Below are 17,751 nucleotides of genomic sequence, written 5' to 3' on the forward strand. Positions count from 1 at the left end.
AATAAAAAACGCAGAAATAAACTAGGCCCATTTTATGAGAAAAACGCAGATTTTTAAATAAAGCTTAAATCATCATGCATTTTCCTATTCTGTACTAAGAAGTTGAGTACAGAAAACAGTATAAAAACAGTATTACTTATTGAGAAATATACATATAAGTTGGAAAGCTTGTTTCACAATTAAGCCTCTCTAAAAAATTAGTATAATTGAATAACTTAACCTGACTACATAATCTATTATAACTAATGAAATTTATTAGGAAGGGAGTTAATGTCAATATATTCCACACTGCCATTCTGTGCAGCGCTAGTCATGCATACTAATAACTTACACTACAGATCAGACAGTCATTGTATAACATAGATTCCACTTTAATATTATGTTTGGATGTTTCATCAAGATATATTAATATTTTGAGTTTTTATTTGGTTACAAATATATAACAGTTTCCAAAGGTGTATCAGTAGCTTTATTTTCAGTGTGTATATGTGGGTCAGATGATGTGAGTGATAATGAGGAATAACTATTTTAAGTTTGAATCAAATCCATTAAGTAATTACAGAGATAAGAAGAAGAAAAGAAAGTGTAACCAAAGTGGGGACGCGGAAGACGCCGACGCCGACGCGGGTCGAGTAGGATAGCTCTCCTTATACTTCGTATAGTCGAGCTAAAAATGAATATGCAGGAAATGATGATAAACTATGCTCTCGTGTTTTCGCAGATTCATAATGCACCGCTAAGGTAGCGCAAAATCTCAACTGCAGAACTCTTGAATACAGTTCAATACAATTCTGATAAATTATTAATGCACACTTGCAGAAAAGTATACGTTAAGGATAAGATCATATTCTATCTTTTGAAGATTGTTATATTAGCCGCATAATTGTTTAATCCCGCAGATGGCACTACTTGCCGCATAGGGACCAGGAACAAATTCCATTAATTTTGTGACTTTTTATTTTGGGGTTATCTTATCACAACTGTCATGACTCAATGAATAACGTCAAATTGATATTACTATTATGTTTTATTTAGCTGAACTGATTATCAAACAATGTGTCTAATTTTCATTCCAAATATGTCAAAATTTTGCAGAGACAAAAACAAAATACCAGGTGTTTTGTTTGTTAGTTTTTGGTTTAACGTCGTTTTTCAACATTATTTCAGTCATGCAACGGCGGGCAGTTAACCTAACCAGTGTTCCTGGATTCTGTACCAGTATAAACCTGTTCTCCGCAAGTAACTACCAACTTCCACATATGAGTTATCAGAGGTGGAAGACGAATGATTTCAGACACAATGTATTTTATCAAATCGTCACGTAGAACATACGCCCGCCCGGGGATCGAACTCGCTCTCCCTACTGAGCTAAGCGGGCGGACAAATACCAGGTGTGGAGTTAGGAAAGTTGTATATAAAGGCAAGAATTTTTCATTCGTAATTACTAGATTTTACATTTCAACAGTGTTTTTACTTGGGGTGAAATGATTTGTTACACAGAAGCAACCTGATCCAAATTTGCTTTTTGCACGCTTCATTTTGTACTCCTCAAGTATATTGACTTTAAATATAAGTTACTGTCGAATTTTACCATTGGTAAATCCAAGGGATATCCATTGATCAACAACATGTACATTTGTAGTTCGTTTACGAAGAAATCGACGTTCAATTTCGTGTATGCATAATTTCAATCGTTGACAGTGGGAAAATTCATCTAAAAGTGTAAAGGCGATGTTGCATATTTACATTATAATGTTCTGAAATGGAACTCAGTTTATGGAGATCTGTCCAAGTATTGGCGCTGTTAACAACTAGGTTCGAATCGTAGATGCTGAGCTTTGATAATTCTTGATTGCACTTTCTCAGAACAACTTACTTGTTTCTCAGTTTCCTGCATAGTTTACTTATGTCATATATTTCTGTTGTGATAGATACGGAACTGCAACTTAACGGGAAACGACATAACTCAAAAATTCGGAAATGCTTATCAGAAATGTTTTTTTAAAGAATGTATGTACATGCATAAACCTTTTAGAACATAGAAGTATACGTCAATATCACTTAAAGATAATTAATGATTGTCAATGACCTAATAATTTAAACATAAACCTTGTGACGTCATGAGTTTACTGGTGTTTTTGTTTTGCCTTGTGCGTTGTGTTTTCTGTGTAATATGAACAGAACTGAGTTACAACTATTGAAAATATATGTATTAAAGATATATACATTAAAACTTCAATAATTTGATTCAAATGTAATCTCTCATTTGTAAACTCTAAATGACAATTTTAATTTAGATTGTACTCGGACCATCATCGCTGATCATCGCTGATCAAAATATTGGTGATGTTCAATAAATGAAGGAATTTTCAATTGAAACTAGAGATGCTTTTGAGAAAAGCGCATGTCTCCCACAACTGCATAATCATCTAAATAGTAAGTAAGTCTGCGCTTTCTTGCACCCAAAACGTACCCTATACTACTGATAAAAGTAGTATAGGTACGGTTTGGGTGCACGAAAGCGCATGCGCTCCGAGGATTTTTCGGTGATTCAAGTGCCATAATTCCGAAGTGCCTAGGCCGATTTGGCTAGTTATCGAACTTGGCCAAGGTCTTACAGCCAGACACATTTTGTTTAAGTTTGGTGAAGATCGGGTGAGAAATGTTTGACTTAGAGTGCGGAAAGCTTTGTGACACACACACACACACACACACACACACACACACACAGACTGGAGTAAATCAATATGTCTCCCACACTACTGTGTGGTGGAAGACATAATAAGCTATTTTGTATCATTTGCAGGCATCTATTAACTTTGAAAATAATGAAAATAGAATGCAAAGTGTACGTTGAAAATAGATAGCTCTAAGGATTTATAAGATAAAGCCTACTTCACATTGACTTTTATTCTTGCGTGCGTTACTAACATATAATTATCTATAATATTATAAAAACGATCTAACCTAGAATGTATGTAAATATATTTCTCTATCATATATGCTATGATTTATATCTGTTTCTTTTGATAACAACATAATTATGTAGCTAAATCTAATATAATTTTCGTTATTCATTCAAGTATGAATGAATAACGATTTACTACAGACGCAAAAACGTGTATGTCGTACTGACCACTTCCGCAGCCTATTATAGATGTAAACAAAATTTGTTATTAGGATTACGTACAAAAGCTTTTTTACCTCCTTTTAATTTCAAAGGTATGAGACACTTAAATTATATATATAATTACAAATCGCAAGCGTATTCTTTTAGAGTGGGGCTTTAACTGAAAAAGAAGAAGATGATTATAAAAGATAGTTTTGCTTGCATTGAGAGGTAATTAGGAATTACTTAATATGCGACATTTACAAAATGTCAACAGTATTAAAAATAAATTACAATTTTTTCTATAACATATTTATGTTGGCCAACAGCATGGACTATTACAGTCTCATCTACCACGAAGCAAATTTTTTAAAAAAAGCTTATAAAAGCGAAAATAGGGCAATAAATATTAAACGGTGTGAAAAACGTTCCTTCCTATTGAATGAGTATATTTGTCTTAGTGTCCAAAAATGGCAGAAAACAGAACTATACTTTGCTCACAAAAAGCTTTTCAGATATTTGTAGTTAAGTAAACTTCCTATGAGTGGATAGTGTAGGGGTTATAAGTGGCCTATAGTTTATAACGTTTTCTATTACATATTTAATGTGTTCAATTTCTCAAATATAGATTTAAGGTGAAACGCAACAATGTTAACACATGTAAACAAGACAAATAATAATTTTCAGAGACGAAAATAGAACCAAATTGAGTTGGTAATAGGGTAGTTTGATATGAAAACGACATACTCAGATTAAACCGCAAATGATATTAAAGTATACCTTGATCGCATTTTTCTCCGTTCCATCCTGCGTCACACCCTAATTTGCAATGTCCGTTCTCTCTGCTGCACGCTGCGTATCCACGTTTACAGTGTTCACTGCATTTGCTTGTACAGTTAATACCATAAAAACTTGTTCTGCAACCTGGAGCAATTATCAACGTTTTTCATTGTATCATTCAGAATAATCAGTGGTTAATTGTATTTTTGTATTTTCATCGTAACTTTATCATTCCTGAAGACAGTTTGAAATCAATTTATGATAAAAATGAGAACTAAAACTACTTATAACTTAAACATATAATATAAATAGCATTTACGTTCTTCACACTTCAGTCCCGTCCATCCTGCAACGCAACCATTAAAACATCTTCCATCTTTATGACTGCAAGTACTGCCTAAACAATACTGACTACATTTATCGTTACAGTTTTCCCCATACTGTCCTCTGGCACAAGCTTTGAAATTTAAATTATACAACATCAGCACGTTCGTATGATAGCAACCAATACGCTAGTTTAAACTGCAGTGATCTCAAATCTTTTACGTAAGCTACTGGTAGGCAATTATTGAAACTTGTTTTTATTATTTTCATTGCATTTATAAAAATGTGCGGTCACCTTATCAACTTCACAAATACTTAAAACAGTGAAAATTGAAGAGAAAAATGTTTGCATGAATAGGAAAATTAGCGTTGCTAGTATAAGTAAGAATTTTGAATCTTTTTAATTTGATTTAATGGTTAAATTTGTCGTTCTTACATGTAAACGTATAGGAGTGATCCAATACAAGGAAAATGTTTCTGAGTCAAGTTGTAACCTCCGCGTATCACGTTATTGACTAATAACGAGATTGGGAGCTACTTTGCATTTTTGTTACTAGTAGTAATTCTATCCCGAGATAAGGTACAATCTGTTCACGTTTTATTAAGAAAGGAATAAATATAGTAGAAAGAAAAACACAATGAATGAAAAAGTACTTTTGAAAAAAAGAACAGTAAAGATATACTTACTGTGGCTGCAGTTGTCCTCCCTGAAACCAAGCTTGCAACCATTTGGACACGAGCCATAATCCTTCTTACATGGCTCATCATTCTTACAGTTTCTGCTACAGTTCACTGAACAGTTATATCCATATGTACCATTATTACATTCTGTAAAATAACTTTATAGATAGACTTATAGGCGTTAACATGAGAAATATATCAACTAAATACTAAACGGATCAGAAACATAATATTAACTTCAAATCAAACAAGTTCAAAAATTCTGATGTGCTCATAAGACTAGATTAAATAGTTAATGGGCTGAATAATCAATTTATGTGCACCTTGATCGCACTTGTGTCCCTTCCACCCTACATAACATCTGGACAAACAACTTCCATCCACGTTGCTGCATTTGCCACCTTCACAAGTGCTACACCTTCTCGTACAATTCATACCATACGAACCCAAATTACACCCTTTGTTTAAAGCATATGTTACAAATAAGCAAATATAACAGTTTCAATAATTTCATTTTGCCCTCCATAACTGTTACGGTATCAAGTTCCAATTAGAGGAATGTATTAGGTTATAACATGTTTAAGTTCTTGTTTTCAATTTTATATTGAAATATAACTGCAAAATTCTGTAGTTTGCAACAGTGCAACTACATGTATTCAAATGATAATATCATAGATACTGACCTGCAACTGAACGCGTAATTACATAAATCATTTAAAATTGGAAAGATTTATCAAAAATGTAATTGAAGAAATTAATGTACAAACAAAAACCTTTAAAGCGCCTAACCCACACATTGCGATTAGTGATTTTTAAAATAATATAACACCGAAAGGCAAAATGACGCCACTGTGTCATATATTTACATGACACTTAACGGTTGATTATGTTCTAGTTTCCAAAATTACGGGAACATTCGAGTTTAGCAGTTTTTCTCATGCACTTTACTAAACCATTGCAATGGTTTATTTTGTAAACACTGATATAAATACAGAACGAGACGCGACAGTATTTTAAGGTACTTTCATCACGTGTGCAGCAAACTAAAACTTCCAATGCGTATATTTTGCTTCCGTCACTAGTAATAGAGCGCATACATATCTATTGGTATCTCACAGTATTATGTCGTTTTTAATATACATAAATAAACAATCAGTAGCTCTCTCATATAAAGTAAAGATATACGATGGAAATCAACAGTTGCCTTAATTGCGTAGTCGGTTGAGTGGATGGATACACAATAATTTTGTATCTATAACCAACCGTACATAGTAGAATTCTATACTATGTATCCCCAACAGATCACAATGTCCATCGTAGAAGTAAAGCCTGCAGGTTTGAAATGTAAAACCCATTTATATTATTGCAATAAAGTATCGTTTAGCTATGTTTTCATTTAGACAGCAATATTTTAATTAATAGTACGTTTACCAAATAAAACGTCATATTCAGGCAGGTAAATACATTTTATGTTACCTTGCTCACACGTTTGTCCCATCCATCCTGCCTTACACCGACAATGTCCGTTTATATGGTCGCATTCATTTTCACAATTTTCACTACATTTTCTCGAACAGTTTGTGCCGTACTGACCACTTCCGCAGCCTATTATAGATGTAAACGAAATTTGTTATTTGGATAACATACATGAGGTTTTATCTCCTTTTAGTTTCAAAAGTATTAGACACTCACATAATATATAAAGAACAGTTCCCCTCGCATCGCGAGCAAATACTGTTTATATGTGAGTTTTACAAAATGACAGCAGTAAAAGAAACATTACAATTTATCTCTAACATGTTTCATGTTAACCAAAAACATTGACTAATGCAGTCTCATCTGCAACGTAGCAACTTTAAAAAAACATGGGACAATAGATATTCAAGGGTATGTAAAAAGTTTCTTCTTATTGAGAGAGTATATTTGCAAAGCATCAAAACTAAGATTATAAGACAAAGTTGTAATCTAAAAAAAAGTATTTTATTGATGTTATGATGACAATTTGCTAATACAGAAAATTGATTCATTCTCTAATTTTTGAATGGATTCAATGCAGATTAATTTGTATTATATGATTTTAATTCAAAACAAGACAACTTCCCTAATAAAGTCTGTGTAAAGAATCCAACTGATGTCCAGCTGTTATAATGTATATGTGTTAGAAAGTCACAATTAGACCTATTCCTATAAAATCAAGTAACGATGACCATTCTATATGCTTTTGCAAGAAAAAGAGCGGTCGTTCATGCATGCTTCTGTTCTGCATTTAGTCCCGTCTTCTGAAGTATTGAAATCCCATATCACTAGCATATTTTACATCAGGAAAATAAATAGCATGACCTATTTTATTTCTTTGATTTACATTTAAATAAAATTATATGGCAGTTTGTTTACTATGAAATCTTTTTCTACGACCTCTTTACTTGACAGTATTACACTGTGCCATAACCAAATTTCCTTCATACCCATCCGTCCCATTAGCCATTAGTGCATCATCCACATCCATCTACATGATGACATTTGCATCTTATACAATGCTGATTACATTACATGCACAACCGTTCCCATAATATACACAGGCACAAGCTTTTAAAAAATTGTCGTAACAGGACATTAAGGCTCTATATATTATTGAATGAATGTTAGAAAAAAATTACCTAAATGCTACCAAGAGGTTTTCAAATGCGGGTTTTTGCTTAAAACATTTATTAATAGGATAATATTTACATAATTGGAACAAAAAGCTTTTTATAGATAATGCTTAGAATAATTCAATTATAACTAGATGCCCGAGGGCAACATATTGAGCCCGCCAGCTGTCAAAAGGACTGGGAGTTGCATACGAATTCCTATCTCACTGAGACAAACATTTGTGCCAAATAAAACAATTGTACCAGGTTACTTTATAATCCCACATTCAATGACGAAGTTATTGTCCGGACACGGTCAATTATAGGCATATTTGACCTTTAAACTCCAAGTGTGACCTTAACCTTTAAGATATTGGCACGGGTGTTGCGCGCGACACGCCGTCTCATGGTGGTAAACAATTGTGCCAAGTTATTTAAAATGCCACAATCAATGAAAAAGTTATTGTCCAGACAAATGTGGACGAAAACATCAAGAAAAAAACTTTAATTTCAGACAGATACAACATGCACAATTATGTTTAAAGTACTTTTATCTGAAAAACAACACTTTAATCGTACCCACGAAGCCATTTTGTTTTCTGACTTAAGTCATTTCTTACGTATCTTAAGTTTAAGCTGTTTTATGAATAGGGCTTAAGTCTTTTAATTAGACGTAAGCTGAAATAACAACAAACTTAAGTAAAATCTTCAACTTAAGTATAACTGCCTGCACTCACGTCCCTTACATCCAACAGAAACCCCTGAGTTTCGAATAAACGTCCTCTTATTGATATATGTGAATCGTGAATCTATTTGTCAATCAGTTAAGTTTTGAAGTAATCCTCAATTAATAAAAAGAACTGATTATTTTTACCTTTATAGTTAGAAATGATTACGGTTCGCTGAAAATTGCATTTCATATGAAAATACAAAAGACCGGTGGTGTCCTTATGAATTAGCGTTTCGCAAATGAAAACTTCATGATTTCACATCCCACGACTTCCAATTTTTAAATATGAACTTCACGATTAGTCACTAAACAACTCCACGACTTTTATATATTCATATTTCATAAAAAGTGCAATCGTTGAATATGAAATGTACTTCACACTTCACATCAAATGCGTTTAAAAATCATAAAACATTAAGTTGAGAAGTATGATATAATTATAAACTTAACGCCTTTCACAACTTAACAATTATTTAAAATTTCATAAAACGGGAAATCAAGAAGTATGAAATCATGAACTTTACGATTTCACTCTTCATGATTTTTTTTTTTAAATCTCATAAATCATTGAATCGTAATGTATATAATAAAACAATTTACGATTTTACGCTTTATGCCAGACTTCACCACTTCATAATTTCTAAAATTTTAAAAGCACGGAAACGGGAAGAATATAATGCTGGACTGTATGATGTCATACTTCACATTTTTGTATTTTCCGATTCTCGAAGATATTGACACAAATCTGGATACGGGTCTCTTAAATTTCCATTGGTTCCCTTTGATAGTTTAGAATTAGGTAAATTTGACAAATCTTTGGTCTTTTTACACGATTATATTCTAGTTGTTGACATTTTTATATGGTTAAGAAAATATCAAATGTACAAATGAAAATTCCCAATAAAAGAAAATACAGAGATACCAAATGGTGTGAAACAAAGTTTATTTACCAGTTCTTGTACTACAGTTTGGTTGAGCGTAACCGTCCCGACATCCGGACAGACAGAATCCTGTGATAACATCACACGACTCAGAATTAGCGCAGTATCCGCAATCATTTTCACAAGTCAATCCCCAATGTGTACGTTCACAAACTGTACAAAATAGAATATTCAATGAAATGATTATGGACCTGACAAAATAAATTAAAATGCAAATTCACAATACATGAAATTGCCGTCATATTATTCACCAAATAGTGTCTAATGTCATCATAAACATCTATATATGTACTTATAACTCATAACTTTTTAACATTATTGAATCATTAATATATCACAAAATTATATCATAAAAATAGACATTAAGATAAGGAGCAAGTCTTTTTTTTTTTTTGGTTAAAATTCCTATTCTATCTTGATTTCATTTGCTTCAGTAAAACTGAAAGAAGTTTGATATATTTGTATATTTTTTTAAATGCACAAGGTTTTCAAAGGTAACTTGATGCCACTAATCAAATCAACACCATTTCGTATTTTACACTGAGTTTATAGTTTATTTATTCCAATATTTTTCCAGAATGTTTAATAAACGTTACATTAAATGAATAATTCATACATGTGCACTTCATACATAATATTTCTTAGTAAACAAAACATTACTCAGTTGTAACAAACAAACCTATGTAATAAAGAACAAAAAACAGGCAATAACGATCAGTGCATTTAGGCTTATATATCCCAAACTTTCCGACTATACAGGTGATTAAATGTTCATAGTTACTACTACAGGCACTAACAAAGTTACACCTTCAAAAATACTGGTTTAATAAGTACATCGACGTCTATAACACATTTAAAAAGATGCATAAGTAAATTGAGTGTGAACAATTTTGCAGCGCTATATATGCCATTGAAAAGTTTGTGCAACAAAAAAGTTGAATAGTCAGGATGAAAACAGCAGCTGACTTCTGAGATTTTTATCACAATTCTAATTTTCAATGCCAGCGTGTTTAGTGTTCTTCATATCAATTGTATATATTTTGATACTCAAAGATACAATGTACGACTTTTCTATTAAGGTTGCACATACGTCTACATGTCTTCAAGTTAAAACTTGTGTTTAAACTGCCTGCATAAAGATATTTTTGTGTTTCATATATACATACGCTTATCACATTTGGGACCTGTCCACCTGCCTTTGCAACCAGATGAGCAATATCCAGTTATCTTATCCCGGATATTTGCATCTTTGCAATGACATTCTTCTGTGCAGTCATATCCACATATGTCTTCCAGACAGTCTGCAAAAGACAAACACTACAGAAAGCTAGTTGGGGAAGTGGGAAATTAAACAAATGTAGAACGACAGAGTTTCTGATTTTCATGATAACCATGGTAATCATTCGTTCTCTACTTGAAAAATTAATAAGATTCCGCTCCACACTTGAAAAGAAAAAGAGCCTACATAACGATATTCGGTACTGGCTCGCCCTTTGCAAATACACAATATAATTGCTGCGCTGTTAAATTGATAATTTATTATGACCTACTAACTTTGATGTATTTATTTATTAGATAAAATTTCAGCAATTCTTACTCCATAAAATGATACTAAACAGCCGTTTATATAATTCTCCGCCTGGAGTATTTGTGATGGCTTATGTGAGTGCAATGTATGTCGTAAATGACGATTTTTGTCCTTTCGATTTGCAAAATCTCCAATTTTTTTTTTTCTGACCTGGCCTATGATAATGGTATCACTTTTAAAAACACAAACGAGTGACACGAGCTTCGTAAGAACAGGAAAGACAACAAAGAGCAGGAAAGAACGCATTTTTACCGAATTACTTTCCTTTTCATTTGATGAATGCGCAAGAAAGAAATAGTTGTGATGAAGTTGATTTTTCCAGTAATGTTTGTGCATATATCAAGCAAATATTCATGATTTCCCAATATTTGTTTTAATGTAAGCACATCCAAATAGTTTGTTATTTACCTTTTGCGTAATAATATTGGCTTTAGCTCTTCAAACATTAATTCCCGCCAACTGGATGTACGCACGCATAAAGTGTATAATATATTGACTAAAGGTTAGGATTAGCATTTATTCCCACCTATTGCATTTACGCACGCATTGAGTGTATAATATACTAGGTAATATTTAACATATGTTTACAGTGTACTATTCATTGCGTGGTGTACGTTCTATGTCGGAGAATTATTACCAACCGTTCAACGGTGTCCAATCGTTGCTTTAAAGAACAGTATGACCTTTGATCAATTGGGCGATTTTGGTGATTTTGTATAAGAACATCAATAGTTTCTATTATTTAGAAATTAATGTCAAGGATGACACACAGCGCAAGATGTTCTCCCGACACTGTAGTATGCATTTTCTAAGCACTTTTTCAATTAATTCGGAAAATGTTTCGAAAATAGACGCTAAACAATGCTATGGCAGGGAAAAAGCTATTATTCTAGTACGTTCTACGGAAAAACACAATTTTACTTCTTCAGTGATATCCCTTATACATTCCTGTAACATGTTTTTGCCATAGAAAATGAATCTAAATTCTTGGTAGACAGATAAATGGTGTTTCGCAACCGAACTGACCGGTAAGGTAAGAGATTTCGCGGCATTGTTTTAATTTAATTTTAATTTTTTTTTTAATAACTGTTTATCATGCGAAAACAGCAGGTGATAGTTCTTAATTTTTTGTAAAAGGTTTTAAATTTCAACATTTATATTTCCAAGGTTTGCTTAATAAACGCACTTGTTGGTAAGGCTCTATGGGTAGGGTAGTGTGTAGTATTTCTTTTTTTAATAGTATATGATGGCACCATTAACCGGGGGGTTTGAACCTCTATCTGCAGCTCGTCTTGGTGTACCAGATGCTTTAAGCACTGGTATTCGCAATAGGTGTAAAATGACCTCAAGGGGAGGGGTGCGGTCATGACTGTTTGTTACAATAAGGCTGTTATTATTGTCATTATTAATATTGTTATAATAACTATTATTATTATTATTATTATGTATAACGCCATTGAATATATCATTGTATAATCAAAGCCTTGAGATGTCTGGTGGTTGCGGGTTTTGCCTGAGTTATTTTCATTTTAAATGCCAATCTATAAATATACATGTACAAGAAACGAATACTAATATGCCTCGATCTAAGATAAACTCTGCCTGACCTTACATGAACAGCTGGAAGTCAGTGATGTAACCATGGGCTGGAATACCTAATCATTGACAAATCTTATATAATCTAAATGGCCAGTGTGAATGGATAGAGGATGAATAAGAACTGCTTGATCATTGATAATTCATCCGCATTGTTCATGAATGGGACTACTTTGTGTAGCACATGAACAAATTCCTTTGGATGTGATTTGGAATCAAATAAAGATGCTACATGATTGTCAAAAATACACTTAACTTTGGTATCGGGATAAACCCTCAACCAAAAATAGGCGTTTAATCAAATTATTCAGTTTCAGTTTCAGTAAGGTAAGAGCTAAAGGACCAGCGACTGTATATTCCACCGTTAAAAATAAAGAATATCACAGAGGTATTTCACAACGTGCTATGGGTCAAAGTGAAGGCATGAACAATAAATATCAATAACATCTCACGTTCTTGAAATTAATTAAAAAAAAATAAAATTCAAACCGGCTTCCGAATCGCATTCAATGTTTGTCTTGATCGAATAATAAAACTGTGACGTATGCAGATAATAGGACGTCATTGAAAGTATACTGTACATGTTCGATTTGGAATATTGAGAAGTTTTTAATATCTATTTATTTTCAAAGTGATGCAGTTGAACAATACAACAAATTGTTAATTAATGATTCATTATGTACAGATTAATTCGTGACGTTTAGAACGAAACATTTTTTAAGCACAAGTTTAAATAGTGAAATTACACTTATGTTTTACTTATTTGAGCCAATGTATAAAGTTATTGTCTTCCAATTGCAGCATTCGGCGAGTTATCTTCCCAAATGATTTAACAGGTGTCGCTACGGGCGAATAGGTCCTATCATTCGGTGTACTCTCGGCTTTTATCATAGTGTTAAAACTCTTTTGTTAACCTTTCATGCGTTTGAAAACTGAATAAAAAAAAGTGATTAAATTATTTAAAAAGATATATAATAATGTAATTTATCAATATCATCTATTTGGATAGCTGTTTCTTCTGTTTTTAACATAAAATTTAAAGCCTTGTAGAATTTTCATCATTTCAAATTACTGGCCAGTAAAATATAACTGAAATATTGGTGTAGCATTTATTTTAAGCGAGTCACATTTCCATTTAATTTATGAGCAAAGTGGGGTTAGCCAATTTGGCTAGTAGAAAATATTGCTAACTTTTACTCCTGTATGGCTGCTTTGTTTCAAATAGACAATGATTACTCTGGATATATTAAGTTTGCATAAAATTTCTTATCCACTGGCTGCATACTGATTGTTATCATAAAAATGTGCATGTCATGTGTCCTGTTAACTCTAGGGGGTTCAAGAATATGTCCTTGAAGCAGATTAAACACTTCCTGCTCCCACTGGGGTGTTAAATATTGGACAGTCTGATGTTAATGTAATGTGTATAATAAGTTTTCTTAATACTTTTAACAATCTGAAATAATGTCCAATAGGTCTCACATATGTTTTTTATTTTTAAAGCTCTACAAATTTGTGGTCTGTGTATTAAAAATCCTCCGGGTGTTTTTATTAAATGTAAAGATTTATATTTTGACATTCTTGTTGTATTTCTAGTTTGTTTTCTATATAGTTAAGAAATAAACGTGTACACATTGTTAGTGTTTTTGTTGATTAACAATATTTCAACTAATTGTTGGGGTACGTGTCTCAAGAAGCGATGCTTTAGGCCCGACAAATATGCGAGTGACATACTGTGTAAAACCCAAAGTGAACAATTAAGAGATTGAATCAATGACCATTTTATTGGAAGTTCGTATTTCACTTTATGTGAGCAAGTTGCTGTGAATTTTAATTGACTGAAAATTAAAGAGGCAGCACCATAAAATTGAAATTAAAACGAGGTATGTCAACTTGTCAATAGAGATCATTTATGCCTCATGGATGATATTTTCATGAAATATATGAGAAAACAGCTGTAATAATTAACTGGGCTGATGGAAAATTGAAGGGACATCTTATCACAAGGGCATTTATTCTAACATTTTACATCAATTATTATTATAATTTCTATATTATTCAAGACCGTATTGCATTATGCTGTGTATGCAGATCTTTCCGATTAAGTTGTAACTTTAGGAATATATACTGTCTATACTGATCCTTATTTAAAGAATATAGTCTGAATACTTGCACAATAATAAAAGGATTTTCCAAGGAGGGCATTTTATTATTGAAAAGCTACTTAAAAGCAAAATAAAAGCATTTATTGTCACAATTAACAAATATAACAATCATACAGTCCATAAATAAACTGACACACAGAAAATGCACTTTAAAACAGACCTTACAGCTAGTCTCATATATTTCAAAGCATAGAATATCCATAAATACAAGTAAAATTTTAAATGCAGAGCATCAAGTCATCGGAGAGCTGTTGGCTAATATTTCGAAGATTGGATTGGAAAAAAGGCTAATAAAGCTGTAACTGCTATTGCGGTGCATTGCATGCCGTTGAGAGGCTGAAAAACGTCGCATCCTTAGTGAAACATACCCTAAAACCGTTACCCGCTTACCATCTTAATCTTTTTTCTTTGTTTACAAAACTCGCGCTAAGCTTCGTTCTGAAACCCACGTGCCAGCATTCTCACGTATAAGAACGGAAATCTACGACGGCAAATATTTTTCACATTTTCAAACAGTGAATGCAAAAGATTTCTTGTAACGGAAACATTTCAACAAATTATATTATATTATATATCTTCTAATGAAAGGCCCATAGTTTGATAATAAAGTAAAACAGAATCACGAAGTTTATAGACTTTTCTTACAGGCTGAAGGTCAGTAATTTTGTCTCATATAAAAAACGACAACTTCAGGTCGTCTTTACGTATCTTTATAAAACATCACATTTTCCTACACCTATTTTTCATGAAATTTCTATCATAAATTAACGGTTGAATAGTTCCTAGTGAAATGCCTAAAAATGGCGCATATTTGCTCTTGTCCACACAATAATCCCCTACTTTCGGTTTCGATCTGCAAAACTTCCATGTGGGGTGTTTAAACATGAACACATTTAATCATCGTCTCATTTCATGCATAATGTATACAAGCAGTGAAAAAGTGTAATTAAAGCACTCGGTCTACAAGTGTTGAGCGGATGTAGTGCATATACTTAGCACTTCATTAAGTGACATTTTCAGCCTGTCGATTCTGTTGTTTCTGTGATAAAAAACGAGTAAAACGTAGGTTTCAGGACACTTAATTTGGCCCAAAATGCACACCTTGTACGACCTGTACCGTATTATCTGCAAATGACTGACCTAAAACACATGTATATTTTTAAAGCATGTGACCAGACGAAAATAATGATGGGAAGAAAAGTGTCTCATAACCGTTTACTTTTTACATTTGAGCTGAATCTTGATGGATAGATGACCCTTTTCATTTCGTCTGACTTCCATTACCTCAGGTAAGATTTTAGACCCGGCCGTCTACACGGAGCTAGGAAAATCGATTCAAGTAAATATTTATTTTACACAATAATTACTCGTACGCAGCAGGAATCCATAGTTCTACAAACATCATAAATAACCAATTGAATATATATGTACATCTATCTATTTTATTTAAAATACGTACCCGGGTCAAATGCGTAACTGGCCCCTGCCACTCAAGAGACAGTCACAAATTATGCCCTTAGATAATTGTGTTACCTCCCTTATCTTACATGCGCTCATGTAGATTTGTTTTTCGTCTGCAGTAGTATATTCTAAATATACGCAGCCTGACGTAGACACAGGTAAAGACTCAGCCAAGCATTGCTCGCTGGAAATCTCTAGCAGTCGTAATAATTTATTTATAGCCTAGGGATAAGTTCTTTATACATTTTTCCTATTTTCCTAAAAATGCTATCTTTTGAAATAATAAAAATCATATGCTGTTTTCAGCTCCTAATTCCTTTCTGTAAGCATTTCAATAACTGCCTTTATATCTTTTATTTACAATATCATTTTTTCATTGTCACATTTTAATAACTTCTCTATACCAGTGGCAAAATCCTAAAGCGTATCAAATATAGTCGCCGGTTCCTCAATAAATAAATCTCTTTCCTCAATAGCGCAAGTGATAAACAGCTGAATTTTGATGACATTGTCATATACTTTCCAAATCTACTAATATTTTGAAGTGACAGTGACTGAATAACGATGTAAATTTTCTAGGACCTTTTCGCATGTAGCGCCACCTATACACGCACCTGTTTAATCAGGGGAATTAACTTACCGATATCGACCATTATATAGTGTATGTAATAAGTAGAACAAGGAAATTCATTGATGCAAGCATCAAAGACGCCGCCAAGTGTTGTGTCTGAAGTACATTTATTGCAATATGAGAAATCACCTTATCATTACTTTATTAGTCTGACTGGCTACAAGTTATCAACATTAGCACATAAAACAATATATGTTATAAACTGTTTAAAACATGAAGAATAAACATGATAGAAAAGTTTTACCATGCAATACAAATCCTCTACCTGCAATGACATTAACAATGCGAGTAGGTGGTCCCTTTACATACAAAATTAAAGTAATCATTTCACTAACTAAGGTCACCTCCTGTGAAAAGTTCTTATATGCAGGAGCGTGTGTATGAAGTTTCACAGAAATGCAGTTTGTTGGGAAATGAGGAAATGTTGAAATTATTTCAAAGTTGTGGTTCACAGAAACCATTATTTTTATTATCATGTAATGTAATGAGTGTTTTCTATTTACTGATGAAGTTTTATGGACCTTAGTCACCTACATTATAGATTTCAGAATGCAGATTATACACAGCAATTTACTGTTTCCGTTGCCAAAAACAATCAAAAATTTTGTCCAAGAAAAGAATGATATAGCATAAATAATCTCTATATTGCCCCTATTCACAAAGCATGAATCTTTCTTATATACTTTTGAATATCATAGAATTCATTTTTTTTTCGGACGAACGATAAACTTGAATACCTCGTTGAACTGTAAGGTTACTAGGAGTATGTCAGAGTCTAGATTCAAATCTAATATTACAAGAAATTTAGCAAGCATAATAACCCACTGCCAAAGTGTAGAAAATATTTCAATGGAAATATTTTTAGTTGTTTTTTTTTTGTCAGGAATGGACAAATACAAAAACTATCTATTAAATTAAAAAGAAAAAAGAAAAAAAAGAAGCAAGTAACAAGATATAATAAAACCAGAGCAACTGACTAGTCATATAAGATCAATGAACATATAAATTCAACAAGGAATTCTATTTTAAAGTCACTGATGCTTTGATAAGTTACGGTCCCATGGCTTTTGATATTTCGATCTAACCACATTTAAAGAAGTATTAACTTGTCACTG

At 32.6% G+C, this 17,751-nt stretch overlaps 1 protein-coding gene across 1 annotated transcript in view; it reads right to left on the reverse strand.

Annotated features, from left to right (window-relative positions):
- LOC128546051 (multiple epidermal growth factor-like domains protein 10) overlaps window positions 1–17,751 on the reverse strand; it is a 94,423-nt gene that overhangs the window by 48,314 nt on the left and 28,358 nt on the right. Inside the window, exons 7-9 of the mRNA XM_053544714.1 lie at window positions 10,362–10,496; window positions 9,205–9,348; window positions 6,371–6,499 (exon numbers count right to left, since the gene is read on the reverse strand). Of these exons, the coding sequence (XP_053400689.1) occupies window positions 6,371–6,499; window positions 9,205–9,348; window positions 10,362–10,496 (408 nt within the window). The remainder of the gene's footprint in view (window positions 1–6,370; window positions 6,500–9,204; window positions 9,349–10,361; window positions 10,497–17,751) is intronic.

The sequence above is a fragment of the Mercenaria mercenaria genome, chromosome 5, assembly GCF_021730395.1.
Source record: "Mercenaria mercenaria strain notata chromosome 5, MADL_Memer_1, whole genome shotgun sequence".
NCBI lineage: Eukaryota > Metazoa > Mollusca > Bivalvia > Venerida > Veneridae > Mercenaria > Mercenaria mercenaria.